The sequence below is a fragment of the Leucopleurus acutus genome (assembly GCF_964270905.1).
Source record: "Leucopleurus acutus genome assembly, chromosome: 7".
Taxonomy (NCBI): domain Eukaryota; kingdom Metazoa; phylum Chordata; class Mammalia; order Artiodactyla; family Delphinidae; genus Leucopleurus; species Leucopleurus acutus.
In genome coordinates this window covers 114,177,276-114,205,069 of record NC_139150.1, presented here as the reverse complement: position 1 = coordinate 114,205,069, position 27,794 = coordinate 114,177,276, and the positions used below count along the sequence as shown (strand labels likewise).

Sequence of the window (27,794 nt, the reverse complement as noted above, 5' to 3'; positions counted from 1 at the left end):
ACCTGAACCTTTTTGCCAGTGTTCAGTGTAGTTCAAGTGCTTTATTGTGCTTACTGATCATGTTCTTCAGGCTTACACTTATCATCATTGCTCAGATTATAATCGGTCTTTTTTTTTTGGTCTGTACCATGCGGCTTGCGGGATCTCAGGTCCCCAACCAGGGGGTCGAACCTGGGGCATGGCAGTGAAAGCACCGAGTCCTAACCACTGGACCACCAGGGAAGTCCCAGATTATAATTGGTCTTAATTCATTTTTTAAAAACCGCAGGCTCTATGGGATGAATGTGCCAGAAAAGCATCGTGCAACATACACACGGGATGTTAGCAGATGCAAAATGAGAAAGAGTCGCATGGCCAAGTAAGATGAATGAATGCTGGATTAAACAACATTAAACTAATTTGTTTTCTGCAGGACTTCTCAGGGCCTTTAATAAGAAAATCTTAATTACATGAAGGAGCGATATATACATATACATGTACATAATAGGTAGCATCTTCCAAATCTGTTAGGCCACAGAGCCTTCACCATTTGTTTCTCTTGGGCAGCATATTCTAAAGTAACAAGTGGCAGGTAGTAAGTATTTTTAAAGCACCAACTAGGTGCAGTACGCTATGGATCAATGAAAGAGAGTCCATTTCCTGGATGAGGAAGTAAGGCCTAAATGCATTAGGCCTCAGATAGTGATATAAAGAAACACCACGGAGGATAGGAAGTGACATAGTATCAATTGTCAAGTGAATAAGGCTACAATTTTTTGAGTGTAGAGGAGAGAGAAACAAACAGAACATATTTTTGCAGATACAGAACACATACAATACGGCTTCTCTGCTCAAGAAGTGATGATGCAGGCCCCGTGATGCAGGCTGGCCTGGTCCATGCGTGACAGACCGGAACTGCTTCCCCTTCACATGAATGTGAATCACTGGGGTCTGAACCGACTCAGTGGGCTTGGGATGGTGGTCGAGATTCTGCATTTCTTTTATTTTTTTAAATTTTTAATTTTTTTATTGAAGTACAGTTGATTTACAATGTGTTAATTTCTGCTGTACAGCAAAGTGATTCAGTTATATATATATATATTCTTTTTAAAGTATTCTTTTCCATTATGGTTTATCATAGGATATTGAATATAGTTCCCTGTGCTATACAGTAGGACCTTGTTGTTTATCCATTCTATATATAAAAGCTTATATCTGCTAACCCCAAACTCCCAATCCATCCCTCCGCTACCCCCTCCCCCTTGGTAACCGCCAGTCTGTTCTCTATGTCTGTGAGTCTGTTTCTGTTTCATAGACAGATTCATTAGTGTCATATTTTAGATTCTATATATAAATGATATCATAGGATATTTGTCTTTCTCTGTCTGACTTACTTCAGTTACTGTGACCATCTCCAGGTCCTTCCATGTTACTGCATGTGGTATTATTTCATTCTTTTTTATGGCTGAGTAATATTCCATAGTATATATGTGCCACATCTTCTTTATCCATTCCTCTGTCGATGGACATTTAGGTTGTTTTCATGTCCTGGCTGTTGTAAACAATGCTGCAGTGAACATTGGAGCGCATGTATCTTTTTGAATTATAGTTTTCTCAGGGTATATACCCAGGAGTGGGATTGCTGGATCATGTGGTAGTTCTATTTTTAGTTTTCTGCGAGACCTCCAGAGATTCTGCATTTCTAGCAAGCTCCTAAATGGTGCTGATGCCACTCACTGGTCCAAGGACCACACTTTTCCTGTAAAATCCAGATAATAAGTGTTGCAGGATTTGTGGGCCGTGCAGTCTGGCCCAACAACCCAGCTGTTGCTGCAGCACAAAGGTGGCCACAGACACTGTGTTAGTTCAAGGGCACGGTTGTGATCCCCCAAGACTTTGTTTATAGACTCTGAAATCTGACCTTTATATAATTTCCATGTGTCACAAAATAACTCTTGTGATTTTTTTCCTCACCTTTAAAAACATGGAAACCATGGCTTGGCTCACGGGCCTCAGGAAAGCAGGTGGTGGCCTGCAGGCTGTGTGCACAGCCTGAGGTCAGGGTGTCACAGCCCTGGGGTGGCCGGCAGGGGTGTCCCAAGGAGCTTATCTAACCAAGGCAATCAATCGTCCTCTCTTTAAAACCTTAATTGTGTTTTTTCATGCCTCATTTTCCCTCTGACAGTTGGTTCTTATCTTTTTATGGCAGTGTAACTCACCCTGGGTAACGTACAGACACCTAGACTCTGGCCGGTTCCAGAGTCCACCAGGCTCGACTCTTCCAGGCCTCTAGTACCTGACATGGTGCTGTCCACGTGGAAGATGCCCGGCAAGCGTGTGCTCGGTAGAGCTGAGTCTGTTGAAGGCACCTTTCACTTGCTTGTGAGGAGAGCAGCTCCAGGGTGGGATGGGCACCGAGGGTGAGGGGAGAATTGCAGGGAGCAGAGAGGAAGCAGGTCATACATGAGGGCTGCATAGGAAACGAGAACTCCATGCAGATACCTGACAGAAACAGGATTCGGATAGGAACATGATAGAAAAGAAAACCTGGGCCAAGTTATAGGAAAGCAGACAATAAAGATCTAAAGTTTAGGGAATGGTTCATGTAGGGAAGAGTGTCGAGTGCTTTCACCTGCCACAGGATAAAGACTCCATAGCTTGCCAGGGATGAAGAGATCAATTAAAAGACTTCAGGTCGAGTAACACTGGAGCCATAGACAGTTCTCCGGGCAGGGGGGCGGTGTGAGGATCTGGCCTGTGATTGTGGAAAGAGCAGAGAAGGAGGGACTAGAAAATGTTTCTCGGCCAGAATGTTCTCCAGGACTTTACAAAAACAAAGGAAATCACAAACTACTCAGAATCATGAAATACTGCCCTTCTCAACTGCCTCAAAAGCAATATACCTTGCATTGCATTAGATGCTCAGTTGGCTGGTTTTTTTTTTTTTTTGCGGTATGCGGGCCTCCCACGACTCACGGGCCCAGCCGCTCCACCGCATGTGGGATCTTCCCGGACTGGGGCACGAACCCGCGTCCCCTGCATCGGCAGGCGGACTCTCAACCACTGCGCCACCAGGGAAGCCCTTTATATGGTTTTTAATTCCCGAAGTCATGTCTGTTCTTTTCCAAATATCCCGTACTTATTTTTTTAATATAGTTTCTGGAGTTAATATGCTAAGTATTAGCAAACTGGCTTGTTTTATTAACTTTCAGACTAAATATAGACAGAAGCCTATATTATGCTATCTAAATGCAGAAAAGGTTAGTTTTCACTGACATAAAAAGGATGCCAAGTCCAAAGAATTTTATAGAGGATCAGACTCAGGGAAAATCTCTCAGTGCTGATTAAGAGCTAAATGGACAATTCTGTCCCAGAGAATTCAGTCCTTTTAGTTGTCAGTGGCACGTTCCTTCGTATTTCTTTAAAACTAAATCACGTTTGTGGGGAGGAGGGTTAGGGCAGCTTTGTATTTTTTTGTAAAAATCCTGTTGAGAGTTTGAGGTGCTCAGGGAATAAAGGAAAGGGTGTGAGGGGGAACCCACATAGAAACAGTCTGGCCACCTGCCACCTCCCATACCAAGGGCCTGGTCGATGGGAAGGGGTGAGACCAGCAAGAATGAATTACAGAGCACTGCTGCCCCTGCCCGCATCATGGGGGACGGGCACGCTGCTGGAAGTTTCTCTAAATATCAGAAATGTGGAAGGCGTTAACTCTGTTCCTGCCCAGCTGACCATGTCAACAGGAACATTGCTGCCCAGGGTCTGTAACATGACAGTGTCTCCCTTGATACTATACATTAAGTATTTTGAGCACAATGTTTATATTACTTCCATATTTTTCTTTAGATAAGAACAATAGATAAAATTGTAACAGACATGAGAGGCACTGGTGATAAAACATTTTTGTAAGACACTTGGAACTTGTGTTCCTTTCATTTTGTAACTGAAATGGTCTTTCCCAGTGTGATGATGTCCCTTATTTCCAGGTTGATGAAATGTACAAGGTGCTTGACAAAGAAAACCCATGGGAATTGTCTAGCCATGCATTTCATGGTCTCAAATGTAATAGCATTTAGTAAGGTTAGTAACACGGACACAGGTCTTTTTTTATCAGACAGGCATCTCGTTACATAGCATCTCGCCTTTCACTTCTGCTTTATTATTTTAAACGTCCCCTTTTCCTTTCTCTCCCTTCTGTCCTGGGACTTCCGTTTGGCCAGCAGATGGTTCTGTGAGGGGATCGAGCTGCACGACAGTCCCGACATCCAGATCCGCTGGGACGGGGGCGACCTGCACACACTGGTCATAGCCGAGGCCTTTGAGGACGACACAGGGCGCTACACCTGCCTGGCCGCGAACCCCGCTGGCTCTGACACCACATCAGCCGAGGTGTTCATTGAAGGTACCCAGGGATGTGGGGTGGAGGCGTGGGGTGCCGAGTGGGCAGGGGCCCATTGCTTCTTGTGAACGTGGTTTTCCAATGTTGTGAGTCAAACCTCATTTGTCCTCCAGGGCAGATAAATCGAGTGGCTCTGACACTTGGGTGTACGTCTGCGTCGACAATGTCTGATGTTAACATTTGTTCCTTTTCATTTAAAACATTTCAGCTACGTGAATTTATTTAGAATACTAAGTGTCCAGCTTATTTCTGGTTTCTCTGGTGGACGAAGAATGTGGGCATATTAAAATACTAGAAATACTAGACCTGTCAACCAAAGTTAAACTCTCAAAGACTTAGGAGATCATTCACAGGGATATTAAGCAGTTGAGTATTTTTAAATGTTCTCATTTCTATTAGATTCTAGAACTTTTCTTTTTTTGTTAGGATGCTGCTATTTCTGCTAAGTGTACCATGGACTTGTAATCACTAGGTCAAAAAATTTCCAGAATCAGTGTTGCATTAAAGAGGGGTGGGCAGAGAGTAGAATATCTCTATTGTTCTAACAATTCATTTTTGACGAGACTCAGCCTATAGGGAATTAGAAAACTTGCTATCAAAGTATATAGTTTACATCACTGTTGCATTTTTATCACTATCAATCACTTAAGTTGGAAGTGGCTTAAACACCAGTGTTCTGTGTCCCTAAAGCCATAAATTGGTGAGTAGCCTTGTAATTGCTTGCATTTAAAAATAGTAGCTGGAACGCAGAGAGAAAATTGAAATCCTCGAGGTCTCCAGTACCTTAATCTTCATCTTTTTACTAAATTTTTTTTTACTCTTTAATAGCACTAAATTTCTTTGTTTTTTTAAGTAGAAGAAAGCAAGATGTGAACCATTATTTATAGCCCTTGTAAGAACTGGCAAAAAAAAAAATTAGTTTTAGAAGTAACTGTTACCGCCAACTAAAACTATGTGCCTTTACTTTTAATAAAAGGGTCCCCTGCATTGTCTTTGAAAGCGTCTGTGAGCTCCTTCGGGGACTTTGTCCTGCTAATAAGAGCAAACCTTCTGTATTAACAACAAGTGATGCTACATGGCAGTTACGTGTACACACACGTGCAGACACGGTCATTTAAACGTCACCGTGAACCTGTGAGGTGTTATCAGGGTCCCCTTTTACACATGGGTAAACTGAGCCTGGGGAGGTGAAAGGGACCTGTCCAAAGTCACTCCAGGATTTGGACCCAGTCCGTCTTACTCCAGGGCCCATATCCTATTCGCTATGTCACATGTATCTCAAAGTGCTAAATGAACAGGAAAAGCATGGCAAAAAGATTTTTAGCATTTAATAAGCGAGCAGTGAGTATCAGTCATGGGCTGACTGTGGAGCAAACTTCTTGAAGCATTTTAGAATACAGAGGAGGAAAGTTAAACTTCCATTAAAAAAAAACAAAACCCATTTGCTAATGATGGTCAGATTTGTCTTTCAAAACCAAGTTCAACTAGAGCTGCTTAAAATTAAATGCTTTATTTGCTTTCAAGATTGCTGGAAATGGGTACTTCAGTGTGGATTGCTTCTGTACTACAGACATTAAATCACGTCAGTTTTACGTACTAGTTTACCAACTCGATCCAGCCACGTTTATTAAGGCCTTGCTCTGTGCCAGACAGTGTGGTGCAGATATGATGGGGATGGGCACTGCTATCAAGGAGTTCCCAATCCAACAGCCCAGATGGACACATTTTTTAAAAAAGAATATAAAGTAAGTGATGTTATAAGTGATATAACAGATATCTAAAGTGTTATAAGGATACAAATGAACTTAAAAGATTAACTGCAAGGTATATAAGACACACTAACTTTCATAGAATAAGAGGAACTATTTCTCTGCCTTGGAAACCACTTCAGGATCTGACTCTGGAGGTCCAAAACATGCATGCCATGGCCTTTAACTTTATTTCATTAAATTGAGCTCTGCCACGTAGAAGCCCCTGCAGTGCAGTCCTCTCCCGCCTTTGGGGTCTCTGCATGAACTACTTAATGTGGGAAAAGCACCCCCAGTTCTACCTGCCACACGTGGTCCATGCCCAGGGCTCCACAGAGGTGGCGGGTGTTCCCAGTGTCCCTTTTTGCACCTGAGGACCCTGCACTGGCTTGGACGGCCCACCAGCTGCGGGTCTGGCTTCAGATCTTTGTGCCGAGGAGAGGAGGGGTCTGGGCAGAGCCGGAATAAAGAGCCCTTAAGCATGAGCCTCCTAAGCCTCCTGGAAAGTGCGTTAGGAAACTGGCTCATCGTCCCCATGAAATATGGGTGATAACTTTTTTAAAGCCTGATTTTGGTGTATTTTTATCCCTAAGAACAATTACGTGAAATGGAAGAGAATTTTACATAAATTCTTAGGCTCCTATTATGACTGAAAGGAAGAAGTGTTTATGTTTTCCTTACTGCAGCACTAAATTAGACTTAGGAATATCTCTGTTGTCCCTAAACCACATTGCTGTTGCTATGTCAGCGTGCAGTACGGGGGTGGAGGTGGGTACCAGAGGGTAGGAAGTTTTCTATAGATTTAAAAACCTTGAGGAAACCTTCCCTAAAAGTTTAACAACCTACTAGTTGGAAACTGTCTAAATTTCACTGCCTTGTGCAGCAACTTTTAGAATGATAATGAGGAAATTTCAGTTTAAGAACAGTAACTAAGGGGCTTCCCTGGTGGTGCAGTGGTTAAGAATCCGCCTGCCAATGCAGGGGACACAGGTTCGAGCCCTGGTCTGGGAAGATCTCATATGCCGCAGAGCATCTAAGCCCGTGCACCACAACTACTGAGCCTGCGCTCAAGAGCCCGTGAGCCACAACTACTGGGCCTGCGCTCTAGAGCCCGTGTGCCACAACTACTGAGCCTGCACTCTAGAGCCCGAGAGCCACAACTTCTGAGCCTGCATGCCACAACTACTGAGCCTGCGCTCTAGAGCCCGTGAGCCACAACTACTGAGCCTGCGTTCTAGAGCCCGTGAGCCACAATTACTGAGCCTGCACTCTAGAGCCCGAGAGCCACAACTGCTCAGCCCACGTGCCACAACTCCTGAAGGCCATGCGTCTAGAGCCCGTGCTCCGTAACAAGAGAAGTCACTGCAATGAGAAGCCTGGCACCGCAACGAAGAGTAGCCCCCGCTCGCCGCAACTAGAGAAAGCCCGCATGCAGCAACAAAGACCCAAGGCAGCCAAAAATAAAAGAAAACCTCGAAACCAGGAACTAACTTTTATCTCCTAGTTTTAACTAGGAACCGAGCCCTGGTCTTCGTTTTCACCTGGATTATCTCATTTAATCCTTACAAAAATCACCCCATTCTGTGGCTGAGGAAACGGCAGCTTAGGGAGACTTGTAGGGCCCCAGACCTCACACACACACTCACACTCCCCTGAGCTTCAAGGACTAAACCCAGTCAGTGTGACCTCTTAAGTCTGAATAGCCAAAGGGGAAAATGCAGGTGAACCTTGGGTCTTGGGGCAGCAGGGTCGTCATCTGCATCCAGTAACAGGCCTGGGATGTGTGCCTGGAACATCTCAGGACACCACTGAGCTTTTGGTCATTGGTCACGTGTTCACTGAAGGTCCCCTGGAAGGCAGGCGGTGGGCCAGGCACGGGGTGGAGACACTTGGCAGGACAGGCAGGCCTCGGTTCTCGCTGCGCCGACACTCCAGGAAAGGAGGGACGGGCCCCCCTCATAAATAACCCCAGCCCCAGCCAGCAGGTGCTGGGAAGAGAAGAAAGGTGGTTGAGGGTAGGGGGAGGAGGGCCTCCCTGAGGAGGTGACATCCGACCTCAGTCTGGACTCTGAGAGGAAGCGATGGGGAGGCCGATGGGGCAAGTGCTGCAGACAGAAGTAGGGGCGAGGCTTGGCAGGAGGGGCGGGTGTGCCCAGGAGCGCAGAGGGTGGCATCTGGGCGGCAGGCAGCTCACGCGGGTCGTGGCGCCTTGTGGTCGCTGTTAGCCGGCCGGCCTTTATTCTACTGAAAATCGCCACTTGCGGAGCGTTTAAACTGAAAAGTCAGATTATCTGATTTCCATTTTTAAACTGAAGTTTGGCTTGTAATCGGGAGCCCGGTGAGAAGCGTGCCGTGGCAGGACCGGACGGAGCTGGCAGGGCTGCAGGAGCGCGCCGTGTAGACGGGGGCAGAGGCAGGCAGACTGCAAAGCCACATGGCGGGTTAGGTGTGGGCTGAGGGGCCATGGGAACGAGCAGACCCCGTGGATTTCGGCTCCACCGTTGGGCGTCTGGGGGGGGGGCGAGGAGTGGGCTGGGGCACAGAGGGACGTAGGTGATCCGTTTGCACAGCCGCATTTGGACGGCCGAGTGGACACAGGTGTGGGCAGGTGGCCATGCGGGTGCAGTGAGCGCCCAGGGCGAGGACGTGCACTTGGAGCTCAGGATGTAGATGGTAACCGAAGACACGGGAATGGGCGGGACCGCGTCTGAGCCTGGGCGACCCTCCCCACGCGAAGATGCTCCGGGAGGAGGTGCCGGCGTAGGAGCGCGAGAGGAAGACCCTGTGGGCGGGGAGGCTGGGGGGGGGCGGGTCGGTGTTTGAGGGGGGAGGGCCGTGCAGCTCGGGCCCCCCGCTGCCGGAGGCCAGCACTGAGGACAGGAGGGGCAGGTGTGGTTGCTGTGGGGGATGTAAGTAAGAGGGGCTCGGAGAGCCTGGAGGGACCAAACGCCGCGCGTCTGCGGGACCCGGAAGGACGCACGGGAACGCGTTGGGGGGCGCCAGAGAGGTTCTGCCCAAGCACCAGCAGAGCCAGGGGCCGGTATCTGGACGGGAGCGCCGCGTCAGGATGCTTTGTGAGCCTGTTTGCCTGTGGATTTTCGTAGCAGGATTTCTAGAGTATATTTCCATGCTGATGAAAACGGTCCAAGCGAGAAAACGCGGATCCTGCAGGGGGGTGGGGGGAGTGTGAGGTGCCAGGGAGCCAGTTCCTGGAAAAAGAGAAGGAAACGGCCTCCGCCCACAGTGTGCAGGTGGCGAAGAGCTGCTCTCAATAGTTGCACGGTAGAAATGGGACAGGTGAGCACAGACACGTGAACTAAACGTGGACATCCCACGTTTGCATCCCTGCCGCCCCTCCTGACCCTGTCGTGGACGGCACAGATCTTTACAGCTCGGGGAGCACCGAAGGGGGCAGGAGGGGGGTTCCCAAGTGTGTGATGAGGAAGCTGGGTTACACCCAACCCTGACCCCGTGGTCGGGGAGTTGAGCTGGATGGGGGTGGAGGGAACGGCATAAAGACGGTGGGGAAGGGCAGGAATTCTGAGCGTGGCGCACGCCGGCAGACCCTGTGTGATGTTTATTTGTAGGTTCTCCAAGCTTGTCACAATCAGATAAGACGTGTGCCCCTTTTAAGTGACATTTCAAAGTGTGTGGAAATGTTATACAAGGAACCGTCCCTGTGGCTGCAGCAGGACAAAGCCGATCTGAGCGAAAGGTTCCTTCTGCTGGATCTGGAAGACTTGCTGTGAGAAGCTGATGGAGTCTAAGCTCAGCTTTGTGCATTCTCCACAGTATTCATTTTTAAATATCCTTCCTGGTATTTTCTGGCCAGCCCAGCTCCCAGCTCCAAGACCCAGAACAGCGATTGGATGGCTCTTTGCTTCAGTGTCTCCATCTCTGCCTGGAGAAATTGATGTTCTCGTAAGAAATGAGTGAGTTAATCACCTAGAGGGGGACCGACACACAGTGTGAGCTATTGTTGCTGTTATAGAAACAGCACATTTTCATTTAAAAAAATCTAAAACATGGAAATAAAGATATAAAAGTCATGTGTAATCCCACCACCCTGTGTCCACCACTCTTAAAAATTTTTATTGTTCCATCTTTTATCTAAATGTGTATATTATATTCTACATACTCTTTGGTATATATTTTTTTAATTTAATTTAATCCGTCACGAACATCTATGCCTGTCATTGCAGTTCTTTAAAACTCATTTTAATGCTTTTATAGTCATTCATCATTTATAAATTTTTAAATCATTGGCATTGCTTCAATTACTCTTATCTGAGACAGCAAATGATTGTTTCTGGTAATTATAGCAACTGAGAAGGGAGAGGGGAAAAAATGAGTAGTGTGAGTGGGGAGCAGAGTGTATTTACGCCTTAATTTTGAAAAACAAACATGGACCAAACGATGAACTAACTCCATGGCTGCATTCACTAAAGTCACTCAGGGACTTAAAATGTAAATATAAATAAAGATAAATAGATAGTTTTTTTAATGGTTAATACCTGCTTTTAGGAAGACTTCCTATTTTCTGAATTTGAAGCTGTATTCAGTTTGCTTCCACTCAGAAATATAGCCTTTTCTATATTGCTAAGGTAGATATTAGATTGACAAAAATAAAAATAATTAAAACATGGTGTTTCCATGAATATGGGGGAAATGGGCATTTTGACATAGAGTCGTCCCTCAGTATCCGCAAGGGGATTGGTTTCAGGACCCCCCAGGGATACCAAAATCCAAGGATGCTCAAGTCCCTTATCTAAAACGGTGGAGTATTAGCATATAACCTACGTAAACTTTAAATCATCCCTACATTACTTGTAATACCTAATGTAATGCTATGTAAATAGCTACTGGTGGGCAGCAGAGGCAAGTTTGCTTTGGGGAACTTTCTGGAATTTTATGTATATATATTTTTTGACCTGCAGTCGGTTGAATCCACAGATGCAGAACCCGTGGATATGGAGAGCTGACTGTATCTGTATTTTTTTTTTTTTTTTTGGTGGTATGCGGGCCTCTCACTGTTGTGGCCTCTCCCGTTGCGGAGCACAGGCTCCGGACGCGCAGGCTCAGCGGCCATGGCTCACGGGCCCAGCCGCTCCGCGGCATGTGGGATCTTCCCGGACTGGGGCACGAACCCGTGTCCCCTGCATCGGCAGGCAGACTCTCAACCACTGCACCACCAGGGAAGCCCGACTGTATCTGTATTTTACACACCTTTCTGCGGAGATGTTTAACATGGAAATAAATATATCTGTTGATAGTAGAATGAAACAAATTCTGGTAAATCACCACAAATGTATTTGAAGCAGCCATTAGAAAACTATAAAGCACGTTTATTAACATGGAAAGGCACTTCACAATGTATTGAGTAGGGAAAAAACAGAAATTGAACAGTATTACGTCATAATATTATTTTTATTATACGTGTGCACAGGGGTAAACTTCAGCAGGATACGATCCAACGTGTCTGGGTGGTGGTATTCCGAATGATTTTTTTCTTTAATTTTTGCTATTGTGCCTTTTCTGTGTCTTTTCCTACAAGGAAGTATTACACGGGGTAAGTTTTTAAAATGGTGAGGGAGCACCTTTTAAAGGCAAGATGGGAGGCTCACGGTTGTGACTTTCCCACCTGCTCTCCATCACTAGAGCAGCTCAGGGACCACCAGCACTGATTCCCCACTGCGTGGAGAACAGTGTAGACACAGGTGACCTGTAGGCAGGTGAACAGCTGATGAGCAGACGGGCAGGGGGTGACCACAAACGCTGGGGCCCTGCCCCTTTTAGATGGGATTTGAGAAACAGACACGGATGAATGTCCCCCTGAGCCAGGGGCGTTCTCCCCTGCCCAGTAGGTGCAGAGCTGGGGACCGAGGGGTGGGGACAGAAGGGGAGTGAGGGGGGATCGCCCTGGGGGAAAGGGGCCTGCAGAGCAGCTCTGTCCCCACCCCAGGTGGGAGGTGACATTGAGATGCCAGCAGGCTCGGCCAGCTGGGCATCCTTATCCAGTGGACGTGAACCTCTCTGGTCCTTGTTTCCTGGCAAGTCAGTGAGGAAAAAGCCTCAACAAAGAGCGAAAGCAAAAATGGCTTTTTAGTCATCAGAGGGGATTTTTCCAGTGATCTAAACGTTGGGAATCAGATGAAAAAGAGCTATTCCTCTCCCCGGCTTCTGGCCGCTGAGTGTCTCTGGTGCCGTCCTTGGGGCCTGCCTGCTCCCGAGGGCTCTCCGGGGTCTGGGGGGCTGCCCGGCCTCGGGCCACGGTGACCTGCTGACCCCAGCCTGCTGGGGTGCCAGCGTTTCTCCTTGTCTGTCACCTGGTTTTGCTGCTTTGCTGATTGTCTTGCTCGGTTTCCCTAGTTCCTCCTGCACAGGTAGTTTGCCCCTCGACCACGCTCGTGCCCAGACACCAAGTCCAGCCACGCTGGCCGGTGTGAAAACCCACCCTGTGTCCCTGGCCTCCCCCCACCCCCCACAAACCCACAGCTGCTTGCTCGTCCCCCAGCTCACCCCTTGTCACTCATCCCAGCAGAATCACCAGCCTGCCCTGAGCACCGGAGACGGCGGCTGGGGGCGGGGACGCGTGGTCTGGGGGAGCCGGGCCCTCAAGTTCAGACCCTGTGCCACTGCCGTGCAGTCCCGTGGCCTCACGCAGCCCCTCCCCCTCCCTGGTTCCTCGGGTCTCTGGTCTGTAGTTGGACGCAGCTTCCCCTCTTAGGGAGGCTCATCATCGTAATGACCAAACGCCGACCCAGCCGATGGCCAGGCACGTGGCACTACTCAGAATGGGTGTGCCCTTCCTGGCCACACCTCAGTCCAGTCCTCAGAGGTGTGATGTCCTGAGTGGCTGAGCAGCTCTGAAGAGGCAGCACAGAACATGTCCGGGCCACTGGGAAAGGACAGGAATCAAGGAGGGACCCTGTAGGCGCTTCCCACGAGAGCAGATGATGTAATTAAAGGTTCAGCCGTGGGGAGAGGCCAGGAGGGGGAGCTGTCTGCTCCTCTGATCTTTATCCGGAGCCCCTGTTGGCAGAGGCTCCCTTGCACCCCACATTCCCATCCCTCCCCGGACCCCCAGCTTTATGCCATCCCATTTCACTAACCACCACGTCATGCGTTTATTTGTCTGCGTCTGTGTCCGCATAGAATGGAAGCTCCCCAAGGGCAGGGAGGGGTGTGCTCTTCACTCCAGCATCCTCGTTACACAGCCTGGTGTGCACGAGACTAGTGGAAATAGCAGGCTTTTAATTTACTGAGCAGAACTCATGGGTCATCTAAGTTTATTATTTTGTTTCAAACAGGAAAGGTGTGTTACAGGAAAATTAACCTGACATAGATGAAGACACATTTGAGAGAGGGATTTGGGAGGACAGGGTGGTCTGTGTGTCGTGATGGTCCAGGACTGGGGATTGCTGTAGAAATAAATAGGAAGGACCCCAAACACCCTGAAGTCACCTAAGCAGGGCTTTTACCATCAGTAATAGCAGGAAAGCCATGGTAGAGAACAGTCACGGGAGGGAGCACGAGGCACTCTTGCCAAGAGAATTAGGTAAACGTGTACATTCTTAATATATTAACAGGCAAATAGAACCAACTACAAAGAGCACAAGTATACAGCAGCAACTAACACAACAATGTAAAGCAATTATACTCCAATAAAGATGTTAAAAAACAAACAAAAAGCACATGCAGTGTGATTGCATTTGTACAAATACATGCACAAATATACAGCCATCCCCCCTCATCCGAGGTTTCACTTTCCGTAGTTTCAGTTACCACGGTCAACTGTGATCCAGAAATATTTTATGGAAAATTCCAGAAATAAATGGTCAGTTTTCAATTTTGCCATCTGAGCAGTGTGATGAAATCGCTTGCCTCAGCTTCGACCTCCAGGATTTGAGTCATCCCTGTGTTCAGCGTGTGCTGCCTGTTAGTCACCTAGGTTGTCATGCTGACTGTCCCAGTGCTCGTGTTCACTCACCCTGATTTTATTGATACTAAAAATGGCCCCAAAGCACCAGAGGAGTGATACTGGCAGTTTGGACGTGCCAGAGAAGCCGTGCAGTGCTTCAAGTGAAAGGTGAAAGTTAATAAGGAAAGAAAAGAAAAAAAAAGTATGCTAAGGTTGCTAAGATATACAGTAAGAACAAATCTTTTGTCCGACAGGTTGTGAAGAAGGAAAAAGAAATCCATGTTTATTTTGCTGTCATGCCTCAAACCCTAAATGTTACAGCCACAGTGCATACATAAGTGCTTAGTTAAGATAGAAAAGGCATCAAATTTGTACAATAAGATGTTTTAAGAGAGAGACCACATTCATATAACTTTATTATCATTTTTATAATCATAATTGTTATATTCTATTTTATCATTAGTTATTGTCGTTAAACTCTTACTGTGCCTAAATTACAAATGAAACTTTACCTTAGGTGTGTATATTTAGGAAAAAGAGTACTAACAGGATTTGGTGCTATCAGTGGTGTGGGGGTCTTGGAATGTTATCTCCCTTCAATAAGGGGAGGCCACTGTATGTTTGTTAATACATTCAATTTATCTGAAAAATACAAGCCAGACTGTTAGTGTGTGCAGAATGGCACCAGGGAAGGGACCTACTGGTCTTCAGTATTACATCACGCAATTCTGTGCTACTTGGTTACTTTTCTATAAGCGCGTATTATTTTACGTTAAGATATTTTAAATAGGTAATTTAAATAACTCGAGTTAAGTATGTCTCATAAAAGAAGTATCAAGTATGTACTTCTGGGACTTCCCTGGCAGTGCAGTGGTTAGGAATCCGCCTGCCAATGTAGGGGACATGGGTTCGAGCCCTGGTCCAGGAAGATCCCACATGCCGTGGAGCAACTAAGCCCGTGAGCCACAACTACTGAGCCCGCACACCTAGAGCCCGTGCTCCACAACAAGAGAAGCTACTGCGATGAGAAGCCCACACACCACAACGAAGAGTAGCCCCCGCTCGCTACAACTAGAGAAAGCCTGCGCACAGCAATGAAGACCCAACGCAGCCAAAAATAAATTAAAAAAAAAGAATGTACTTCGAACCATCACAGTTATTTTAAGTATTACCTAAAATCTCTTGTCACAAAATACATGAGCATTAACATGTAAGGACAGTTTGCATTTTGGCCTAAAAATCCAACAAGGGGACCCATAATCTAAACACAATAACGAAGCAGATGAATTTGGGAAGGAATGATCCAAAATTAGAAACTCTCCTATTCAAGAATGAAGCCATATCAGAGTCAGAAAGCATCTCCTAATTAATGAGAAATGAAGGTATTGATGATCCACACCATGTAATCTTCTGGGAAAGAGTTGAAGTTTAAAACTATGGATGTTCTACACACAGACACACATGCATTTATTTCATAGTTGAGAAGCCATTTAAAATCGTGATTGTGACGGCCAAAGGGACAAAAATGAAACTGGTAATAAATCTGACACTAAACCCATACTGCTTTGAAGAAAGCTTTTCTTGGTGGTTCTGTTTTTACATGATTATCTGAAAACACAGTCTGAGTAAAAATGGTCTGAACCATTCTCTATTTCAAAATAAGACTTTGTACATTATTGTCTGAGTGAAGAGCATTACCTTTGGAAGCAATTATAGGTACTACTTACATCTTTTTTTTTTTTCCCACTCAGGTGCCAGTTCAACAGATTCTGACAGTGAAAGTTCAGCGTTCAAATCAAAACCTGGAGCCATGCCACAGTAAGTACCTACAATTCCATCAATTATAAGCAAAGACTGTCACCAGAATTGTGCTCTGTGATGCCACTTGTGTTGTGCTCTGAGGAGGTCCGCTGATGTCAATCAAGAACCAAATGCTTGAACCTAGAACACAGTTTTTAACTTACGAATTCGAACTTTGAAATCCGCATTTCATCATCGATGTGCCAGAGTCTAACCGTCCACCATGTTAGTTTCAGTGACAACTAACAGGTTATAAATGTATGAAAGGGACACTTGTGTTGAGGGAAAATTACTTAAATCATTACTAAAACGTAAATGTCAACCAAGTTATCCATACACATTAGAACATATCTAATTAGGCCAGAAATGGGCTTCCATTTGGATGAAGTCTATTTCTAGTTAGATCTTGTCATGAAAATTTCAAAATTTAGTTTTTCCTACAAAGACATACAATGTTAGTATCTTAATCGTTTTGCAAAAATAAAGTAAAATTGTTCCCATCCTCCCTGGGAGCAAAGACTGCCACCGCGTTCGTCCTGCCTGCTGTTTGCTGCAGAAGATCTGAGGAGGCATGAAGAATACCAATGTCCAGGACCCACCACCAGAGAGCTGGCATCTGGGTTGGGCCCTCAGATTTAAAGGACTTTATTCTGCATTTGTGAATCCAAGCAGTTGTGAATTTTGCCGTGTGGCTGACAGCGTCTTGGTGCCCCGACCCTGTGTCAGGCCTGAGCCTCTGAGGTGGGAGAGCCAAGTTCAGGACATTGGTCCACCAGAGACCTCCCGGCTCCACGTAACATCAAACAGCGAAAGCTCTCCCAGAGATCTCCATCTCAATGCTGAGATCCAGCTCCATCAAAGACCAGCAAGCTACAGTTCTGGACACCCTATGCCAAACAACTAGCAAGACAGGAACACAACCCCACCCATTAGAAGAGAGGCTGCTTAAAATCATAACAAGGTCACAGACACCCCAAAACACACCACTGGATGCAGTCCTGCCCACCAGAAACACAAGATCCAGCCTCATCCACCAGAACACAGGCACCAGTCCCCTCCACAAGGAAACCTACACAACCTACTGAACCAACCTTAGCCACTGGGAGCAGACACTGAAAACAACAGGAACTACGAACCTGCAACCTGCGTAAAGGAGACCCCAAACACAGTAAGTTAAGCAAAATGAGAAGACAGAGAAGCAGACAGCCAATGAAGGAGCAAGATAAAAACCCACCAGACCAAAAAAATGACGAGGAAATGGGCAGTCTACCTGAAAAAAAATTCAGAGTAATGATAGTAAAGATGATTCAAAATCTTGGAAATAGAATGGAGGAAACACAAGAAACGTTTAACAAGGACCTAGAAGAACTAAAGAGCAAACAAACAATGATGAACAACACAATGAATGAAATTAAAAATTCTCTGGAAGTAATCAATAGCAGAATAACTGAGGCAGAAGAACGGATAAGTGACCTGGAAGATAAATTAGTGGAAATAACAACTGCAGAGCAGAATAAAGGGAAAAGAATGAAAAGAATTGAGGACAGTCTTGGAGACCTCTGGGACAACATTAAATGCACCAACATTTGAATTATAGGAGTCCCAGGAGAAGAAGAGAAAAAGAAAGGGACTGAGAAAATATATGAAGAGATTATAGTTGAAAACTTCCCTAATATGGGAAAAGAAAAAGTCAAGTCCAGGAAGCACAGAGAGTCCCATACAGGATAAATCCAAGGAGAAACACACCAAGACACATATTATCAAACTATCAAAAATTAAATAGAAAAAATATTAAAAGCAGCAAGGGAAAAACAACAAATAACATACAAGGGAATCCCCATAAGATTAACAGCTGATCTTTCAGCAAGAACTCTGCAAGCAGAAGGGAGTGGCAAGACATATTTAAGGTGATGAAAGGGAAAAAGCTACAACCAAGATTACTCTACCCGGCAAGGATCTCATTCAGATTTGACAGAGAAATTAAACCTTTTACAGACAAGCAAAAGCTGAGAGAGTTCAGCACCACCAAACCAGCTTTACAACAAGTGCTAAAGGAAGTTCTCTAGGCAGGAAACACAAGAGAAGGAAAAGACCTACAAAAACAAACCCAAAACAATTAAAAAAATGGTAATAGGATCATACATATGAGTAATTACCTTAAATGTAAATGGATTAAATGCTCCAGTCAAAAGACATAAACTGGCTGAATGGATACGAAAACAAGACCCACATATATGCTCTCTACAAGAGACCCACTTCAGACCTAGGGACACATACAGACTGAAAGTGAGGGGATGGAAAAAGATATTCCATGCAAATGGAAATCAAAAGAAAGCTGAAGTAGCGATTCTCATACCAGACAGAATAGACTTTAAAATTAAGACTATTAGAAGAGAGAAAGAAGGACACTACATAATGATCAAGGGATCAATCCAAGACGAAGATATAACAATTGTAAATATTTATGCACCCAATGTAGGAGCACCTCAATACATAAGGCAAATAGTAACAGCCATAAAAGGGGAAGTTGACAGTAACACATTCATAGTAGGGGACTTTAACACCCCACTTTCATCAATGGACAGATCATCCATAGTAAAAATAAATAAGGAAACACAGCTTTAAATGATACATTAAACGAGATGGACTTAATATTTATAGGAACTCCATCCAAAAAAACCAGAATACACTTTCTTCTCAAGTGCTCACAGAACATTCTTCAGGATAGATCATATCTTGGGTCACACATCAAGCCTTGGTGAATTTAAGAAAATTGAAATCGTATCAAGTATTTTTCTGACCACAACGCTATGAGACTAGATATCAATTACAGGAAAAAATCTGTAAAAAATACAAACACATGGAGACTAAAGAATATACTACTAAATAAGCAAGAGATCACTGAAGAAATCAAAGAGGAAATCAAAAAGTACCTAGAAACAAATGACAATTAAAACACGATGACCCAAAACCTATGGGATACAGCAAAAGCAGTTCTAAGAGGGAAGTTTATAGCAATACAATCCTACCTCAAGAAACAAGAAACATCTCAAACAACCTAACCTTACACCTAAAGCAATTAGAGAAAGAAGAATAAAAAAACCCCCAAAGTTAGCAGAAGGAACTAAATCAAAAAGATCAGATCAGAAATAAATGAAAAAGAAATGAAGGGAACAGTAGCAAAGATCCATAAAACTAAAAGCTGGTTGTTTGAGAAGATAAACAAAATTGATAAACCCTTAGCCAGACTCATCAAGAAAAAGGAAAAAAATCAATAGAATTAGAAATGAAAAAGGAGAAGTAACAACTGACACTGCAGACATACAAAGGATCATGAGAGATTACTACAAGCAACTATATGCCAATAAAATGGACAAGCTGGAAGAAATGGACAAATTCTTAGAAAAGCACAACTTCAGAGACTGAACCAGGAAGAAATAGAAAATTTAAACAGACCAGTCACAAGCACTGAAATTGAGACTGTGATTAAAAATCTTCCAACAAACAAAAGCCCAGGACCAGATGGCTTCATAGGCGAATTCTGTCAAACATTTAGAGAAGAGCTAATACCTATCCTTCTCAAACTCTTCCAAAATATAGCAGAGAGAGGAACACTCCCCAACTCATTCTACGAGGCCACCATCACCCTAATACCAAAACCAGGCAAAGATGCCACAAAGAAAGAAAACTACAGGCCAATATCACTGATGAACATAGATGCAAAAATTCTCAACAAAATACTAGCAAACGGAATCCAGCAGCACATTAAAAGGATCATACACCATGATCAAGTGGGTTTTATCCCAGGAGTGCAAGGATTCTTCAATATATGCAAATCAATCAGTATGAGAAATCATATTAACAAATTGAAGGAGAAAATCCATATGATCATCTCAATAGATGCAGAAAAAGCTTTCGACAAAATTCAACACCTATTTATGATAAAAACCCTCCAGAAAGTAGGCATAGAAGGAACTTTCCTCAACATAATAAAGGCCATATATGACAAACCAACAGCCAACATCTCAGTGGTGAAAAACTGACACCATTTCCTCTAAGATCAGGAACCAGACAAGGTTGTCCACTCTCACCACTATTATTCAATATAGTCTTGGAATTTTTAGCCACGGCAATCAGAGAAGAAAAAGAAATAAAAGGAATCCAAATCGGAAAAGAAGAAGTAAAACTGTCACTCTTTGCAGATGACATGATACTATACATAGAGAATTCTAAAGATGCTACCAGGAAACTACTAGAGCTAATCAATGAATTTGGTAAAGTAACAGGATACAAAATTAATGCACAGAAATCCCTGGCATTCCTATACACTAATGATGAAAAATATGAAAGTGAAATCAAGAAAACACTCCCATTTACCACTGCAACAAAAAGAATAAAATACCTAGGAATAAACCTACCTAAGGAGGCAAAAGACCTTATGCAGAAAACTATAAGACACCGATGAAAGAAATTAAAGATGTTACAAACAGTTGGAGAGATATACCATGTTCTTGGATTGGAAGAATCAACATCGTGAAAATGACTATACTACCCAAAGCAATCCATAGGTTCATTGCAATCCCCGTCAAACTACCAATGGCATTTTTCACAGAACTAGAACAAAAAATTCACAATTTCTATGGAAACAAAAAAGACCCTGAATTGCCAAACCAATCTTGAGAAAGAAAAATGGAGTTGGAGGAATCAGGCTCCCTGACTTCAGACTCTACTACAAAGCTACAGTGATCAAGACAGTATGGTACTGGCACAGAAAGAGAAATATAGATCAATGGAACAGGATAGAAAGCCCAGAGATGAACGCATGCACATATGGTCATCTTATTTTTGGTAAAGGAGGCAAGAATATACAATGGAGAAAAGACAGTCTCTTCAATAAGTGGTGCTGGGAAAACTGGACAGCTACATGTAAAAGAATGAAATTAGAACACTCCCTAACACCATACACAAAAATACACTCAAAATGGATTAAAGACCTAAATGTAAGGCCAGACACTATAAAACTCTTAGAGGAAAACATAGGCAGAACACTCTATCACATCAATCACAGCAAGATCCTTTTTGACCCACCTCCTAGAGAAATGGAAATAAAAACAAAAATAAACAAATGGGACCTAACTAAACTTAAAAGCCTTTGCACAGCAAAGGAAACCATAAACAAGATGAAAAGACAACCCTCACAATGGGAGAAAATATTTGCAAATGAAGCAACTGACAAAGAATTAATGTCCAAGATTTACAAGCAGCTCATGCAGCCCAATAACAAAAAAACAATCAACCCAATCCAAAAATGGACGGAAGACCTAACTAGACATTTCTCCAAAGAAGATATACAGACTGCCAACAAACATATGAAAGAATGCTCAACATCACCCATCATTAGCGAAATGCAGATCAAAACTACAATGAGGTATCAGCTCACGCCCGTCAGAATGCCCATCATCAAAAAATCTAGAAACAATAAATGCTGGAGAGGGTGTGGAGAAAAGGGAACTCCCTTGCACTGTTGGTGGGAATGTAAATTGATACAGTCATTATGGAGAACAGTATGGAGGTTCCTTAGAAAACTAAAATTAGGGCTTCCCTGGTGGCGCAGTGGTTGAGGGTCCGCCTGCCAATGCAGGGGACGTGGGTTCGTGCCCCGGGCTCGGAGGATCCCACGTGCTGCGGAGCGGCTGGGCCCGTGAGCCATGGCCGCTGAGCCTGCGCGTCCGGATCCTGTGCTCTGCAACGGGAGAGGCCACAACAGTGAGAGGCCCGCGTACCGCAACAAAAACCAAAAAACTAAAATTAGAACTACCATACCACCCAGCAATCCCACTACTGGGCATATGCCCTGAGAAAACCATAATTCAAAGAGTCATGTACCACAGTGTTCACTGCAGCTATATTAAAATAGCCAGGACATGGAAGCGACAGATGAATAGATAAAGAAGATGCGTCACGTATATACAGTGGAATATTACTCAGCCGTAAAAAGAAACGAAATTGAGCTATTTATAGTGAGGTGGATGGACCTAGAGACTGTCATGCACAGTGAAGTAAGTCAGAAAGAGAAAAATAAATACCGTATGCTAACATATATATGGAATCTAAAAAAAAAAAAAAAAAGGTTTTGAAGAATCTAGGGGCAGGACGGGAATAAAGACGCAGACTTAGAGAATGGACTTGAGGACACGGGGAGGGGGAAGGGTAAGCTGGGACAAAGTGAGAGAGTCTCATGGACTTACACACCACTAAATGTAAAATAGCTAGCTAGTGGGAAGCAGCCGCATAGCACAGGGAGATCAGCTCGGCGCTTTGTGACCACCTAGAGGAGTGGGATAGGGAGGGTGGGAGGGAGACGCAAGAGGGAGGAGTTATAGGGATATATGTATACGTATAGCTGATTCACTTTGTTATACAGCAGAAACTAACACACCATTGTAAAGCAGTTATACTCCAATAAAGATGTTTTTTAAAAATAAAAAATAAATAAAGTAAAATCTACCGAAATTTTGTAGAAAACTCCAATGAAATACATTTCATTGATTAGCTGGTATATACATAACAATTATAGCCATTTAACATCCAGTAGTCACTGAATATTCATGTTAAAGGGATCTTAATAAGATCACATACTGTGCCACCTGTGCATCCAGTCAGTTATCTCAGGTTTAGTGAAGTGACATGAGTCGCTTGAGATTACACAGCCCATGACTTAGCAAAACTGGGCCTGGAAACATGTCTAAGTTTTATGCACCAAAGCAAAACTTCCAAGATACTCTTGACTTTACACAGTGAGGAGCCAGAGCAAAGAACAGCTGCCAGACTGAAAACAGACAATGAGAACTCTGCATTAAATATAGAACCCCCAACCCTACACGTTTTACGTATCTGCTTAGTGTTAGAGACTGACCTTTTTCCAAGTATTTTCTTTTCTCTTAGGATTTCCAGTTCAGTAATTTCAGCTGTCTGGTAAGAGCTGAGATACATAGTTACATGCGCTATTTTTCCTTTTTCTGTGTGTTTATTTTACTAATGTCTAGGGCCATCTGTGCCTATACTGACCACCGCTACTCTAACTGTAGGTCATGGGTCCTGATGTCGGAAGCACTGAGAGTTGAAGCGGGTTGAGTAGACATAAAGAAACTGGGCTATTCTGTGGACATGTTTCAAAGAATACTTCCTGCTTAAAAAATTCTGAGTGAACCCTTGGCCCCTTTTCTTCCAGGGCTCAGAAGAAAACAACTTCCGTTTCCTTGACAATAGGATCATCATCTCCAAAGACAGGGGTGACCACAGCCGTGATTCAGCCACTGTCTGTCCCTGTTCAACAGGTAAGTGTTCCACAGCCTACAAGGAGTCAAACTCACTGAAGAATATAACTAGTACTCCCTTGAAATATTTTCTAAGTGGACACAGAACTGGGAGATAAGAAAATGGTAAATAAAGTTCTTCCTTTTAATGTACTAAAAATAATCTCTAATCAAAGACATGCCACAGGGCTTCCCTGGTGGCGCAGTGGTTGAGAGTCCGCCTGCCGATGCAGGGGACACGGGTTCGTGCCCCGGTCCGGGAAGATCCCACATGCCGCGGAGCGGCTGGGCCCGTGAGCCATGGCCGCTGGGCCTGCGCGTCCGGAGCCTGTGCTCCGCAACGGGAGAGGCCACAACAGTGAGAGGCCCGCGTACCGCAAAAAAAAAAAAAAAAAAAAAGACATGCCACCAATAAATCAATATCTGCATTTCCTTTGGGAATTTCTCTTTCTAGCAGGCAATACTCTGATAAAATGGCATCTGTTTTAGCTATTACTGTTGGATTCTCCCCGTATGAGCCATCTTCTGTGTAGCCAAATTCATTAGCTCCTTTAAAACAAAGTAGAAGACTAGAAAAGTCCATCTGCCGACAAAAGTTTTCCCGTCCTCTAAGAGCTAAACAGATAATACAGAAAAAAATTCGCATTCCTTCCCTTCACCATGCAGTTTTATCCTGCTTTTTTATTTCATTGTAAGACTGCTTTATCCAAGAAAGAAAAACAGTAGAAATGACTGGAAAGTCATTGTAGTAAGTTTACTTTGCAAAACACAAACATGAAGGTTTTTTTTAATGTAAAAGATTAAAATCTAGATGTTTCTGAATCAACTGTGATACTTTGTGCCGTGACGAGTATCTTCAAACCCAACACTTTTGAAATGTGAACTCATTCCTACCTCCTGAGTTTGTCTAAGGAACATCAGTGTGCCCTCCGGCTACCGGGCACCCATGGGTATTTTAGAAACTCTAGTATGTGACTCACTCTGTGATGTGTAGCGTACACAGCCAGTGAAGAAAACACATCTGAGATCATAAACTGGAAAAGAACCAACCAGTAGAAGTTACTCAGTGATGGCACGTATAGTAGATATTTCCTTTAAACCCCTAACCCAGAGTGGACTTTACAGAAATAGTTGTGAGTAAGGCAGTGGACTCCTTTTAGTGTTTGATATTTAAGTATTGGTAAGTATGTAATGAATGCTAAGCCCTGTCAGCGGCCGTGCTGTCACCCACACGGGTCCCTCTTGGGCACCGTCCCGGTAACGCCAGGTCATAGAGCCTATCTTTTCAGCGGTTCGTATGTGCCAAGTTTGACCCACGTGCCTCTGCTTTTCAGGCTCCCAGCCCCACCTCGTGCCTCTGCCGGCCAGATGGACCCACAGCCGCCTGCTTCCCGCCTGTTTTCACCAAGGTCTGACATCTGTGCGTCTCATTCAGTGGGTCTGCTCTGGGCCTTAGGTTCCATTCCCCTGTGGCTTCGTGGAGCAGTGTTTAGAAATTACAGCGAGTGGATGAGCAGGCTCTTTTCATGGTTACCTTTGGGCTGAGTAGATATTTGTTGCGCAGCTGCTGTGTACCGTAATTTGTAAAGGGTCTGAGAGAGGTGGCCCTGCTCACGTTGGACCTGACAGAGCTCAGAATAGACTGGGAAACAGTACAAGAAACAACACAAAATGCTGTGTAGGGAACTGGGAGAACCGGCAAGTTTTATAGACATTTTTTAAAAAAACTGACTAATTTTCACTTTGTCCAAGTTGGTGTTTTGTGTTGCCAAGCTGATGACGTGCATTTTGTTGGTCGACAGTTCAGCTCAGAAATGGTCCCATGTAGTATTTCTTCTCTGTTTCCTACCCCACTTTTTGAGAAAGTTATAAACTTTATTTTTTTTATTGGAGTGTAGTTGATTTACAGTGTTGTGTTAGTTTTAGGTGTACAGCAAAATGATTCTGTTATACATAGACTTTTTTTCAGATTCTTTTCCCTTATAAGTTATTACAAAGTATTGAGTATAGTTCACTGTGTCATATAGTAGGTCCTTGTTGTCTGTCTCTTACACATTGTAGTGTAAGAGATCATGTCAATCCCAAACTCCTAATTTATCCCCCCTCCTTTCCCCTTTGGTAATCATAAGTTTTCTATGTCTGTGGGTCTGTTTCTGTTTTGTATATAAGTTCATTGTGTCATTTTTTTTTTATTTGAAAGACATTTTGAAAGGCACAAGTGAAGGGAGAGGTGCACCATGCCTGTGCACCAGTACACTGTCAGAAGTCATGACCCTAGACCAGTCTCTAAATTCAATGCAAATCTAGCTCAAATTCCAGCAGGTTCCTTGTTTTTATTTGTGTTTGATGTTGAACTTGGCCGTTTGATTCTAGATATTTTGTGGAAGAAAAAGCGGCTCAGAGCAGCCAGGGCCCTCCTGCCCAAGCAGGAGGAAATGGTGTTAGGGATCTGAGATGCTGCCCAAGCAGGAGGAAATGGTGTTAGGGATCTGAGATGCCAAGGCTTCCCAAGCCCAGAGCATCAGGAGAGCAGCGCTGGCTCAAGGCTGGACAAACGGACGAACGAGGCCCAGAGGGCGCCCACAGGACTCCCCAGGAACCCACGGCCACTGGGCAGGGTGGCTTCTTCAGCAGAGGAGGGCCCCGACCTCAAACTTTTCACAAAAATCAATTCCAAGTAATTAAAGACAGATGTGAAAGCAGTTTCTATAAACCCATCATCTAAAAGCTATAAATCTGCAAGGAGCCAAGAAGAGCATCTGAATAGTCTTCATGTAGGGAATGATTTCTCTTTCCTAAGCCAGCCTGCATCCAGCTTGCTTAAAGACCTTTTCATAAACAGGGTATTGACCAGAGGATGCAACAAATGATAATTGTTGACAGCAACATTGAAGTCGCCTCCCAGGATAAAATACCCAAAAAGAAAGAAAACAAGGCATGTCCAACCTGCCAACAACCGTGTTGGTGTAACAGCCCACGAGGTCGTCCATCCTTTGGTGCTTAGAGCAGGAGTTGTTTACGGAGGGGTGGGCACGGCACGTTTACCTGTAGTTTAAGAGTTTTTCTCAAGCAGCCTCATGAAACTGGCCGGGAAATCTGTGTTACCTGCCACACTATTGCTGGGGACACAGTTGATTTTGGAGCCAGGGCCCCGTGATCAAGCGTGTCCTGGTGGCACCAGGGAGGGGAGAGGCCCCGAGAGTTTCCTTTCCTCCTCAGGGCTGCGGAATTCCTCCAGGGCCATGAGAGACCCTCAGTCCCAGGCACACACCCTGTTCCTTTCCCCTGCAGTGCAGTCCAGCTCCTGAGACAGAGGTTCCAGCAGCAGTGTCCCCCCTTCCCCAGAGAAAACCAGGAAGCGTTCTCTGAGCTTAATAGAAAGAAAAGCAAACCAGAATTCAGCATTTTTACAAAGCTTGAGTTTTTAAGTCGCAAACTGTTGAGTGGCCGGAGCTCAGGGCTGTGTCCCCGTGCCTGCAGCTCCATGTCCTGGGTCTGGACAGTGGATGTCCCCCCGTTCTGCATGGTCTTCTTCTTCCTCACTGGCACCTGCGCCCTTTCCCTGTGGGCGGCGCCTCTCCCTGCTCTGCACTGTCCTTTGGGGGCCTGGGCTCTGGCTCCGGAGGGGATGGTGGTGACGGGGTGGCCTGGGCTTTGCAGGTCCACTGGCGCCTCCATCCGTGCTCTCCCACTTCGCTGGGAAAGGTTCCCCGGGGCTGAGCCGGAGCCGCGGAGCTGGCGGGGACAGCGGGGCTGTGAGTCACAGGGACACACATGGGGCCAGGAGAGCGGCCTGCCCCGTGTGGCGTTTCTCCCCAGAGCGGTGGACCCTCCAAGGACTCTCAGTACCAGGTGGACCTGGCAACGAGAGATGCTCTTCTGTGGACCCTGAAACACCCAGGGGTCCCAGAGTCTGCCGAGTGGACGACCCTGACTGCCAAGGTCAGCCTCTGAAGGTGACTCTTGGCCTCCCTTGGGGTCCTCACTGTGGTTCCTACGAGCGAACCATGTTTACGGTGGCTTCTGTCAAGAGAAGAAGCTCACTCCGGGAGGGGCCACGTGGCACACCTGGGCTAACTGCAGAGGTTTGACTGTATAAGGTCTTCAGCATCTTCCCATTTACCACCTATGTGATTTTCCAGTGTTTGAACTAAATGCATAATCCTAGGAGCAAACAGAGTCCCCTGTGGTGTCTGAAGGCTCGCACACGAAGAATATTTGTGCAGCATCTGTAACGTGCTGTGAACACTTCCTGGACAAGCCGGGGGCGTTGATTCATCCGTCCACACAAGCTGGACCCCGTGGGCCATGTCTTCCCTGCTGATCTGCTAAATTAGCGCTTTCTTGACCGACCAGAAAGTGAAAGTCAATTTAAAACCAGAGATTTTCCTACAGTTAAAAATAAGGGTGGAGTGAGAATGCACTCAGAAGTAGGTAATAATCTTCACCTTTCCATTAAAAAAAAACCAAAAAAAAGACCTTAGCCACCAAAATTCTCATGAAATGCCTTCCCAGACTTCGCAGTAGACTTTTATGGTCCTGCACGCATCATGGACTTTGAGGATTCCCACGGGGCCGGGGCACACACACTGCAGGCCAGTTGCTGCAGGGTCTGTTGTTCCCAGCATACC

General features: G+C 45.0%; 1 protein-coding gene across 1 annotated transcript in view; it reads left to right on the top strand.

The window, feature by feature from the left end:
- The window catches only part of PALLD (palladin, cytoskeletal associated protein), a gene marked incomplete at its 5' end in the record, with an annotated part of 393,811 nt that overhangs the window by 149,365 nt on the left and 216,652 nt on the right, over window positions 1-27,794 (top strand). The window contains 4 exons of the mRNA XM_082843562.1: window positions 4,203-4,381; window positions 15,799-15,865; window positions 23,079-23,184; window positions 24,498-24,572. Of these exons, the coding sequence (XP_082699688.1) occupies window positions 4,203-4,381; window positions 15,799-15,865; window positions 23,079-23,184; window positions 24,498-24,572 (427 nt within the window). The remainder of the gene's footprint in view (window positions 1-4,202; window positions 4,382-15,798; window positions 15,866-23,078; window positions 23,185-24,497; window positions 24,573-27,794) is intronic.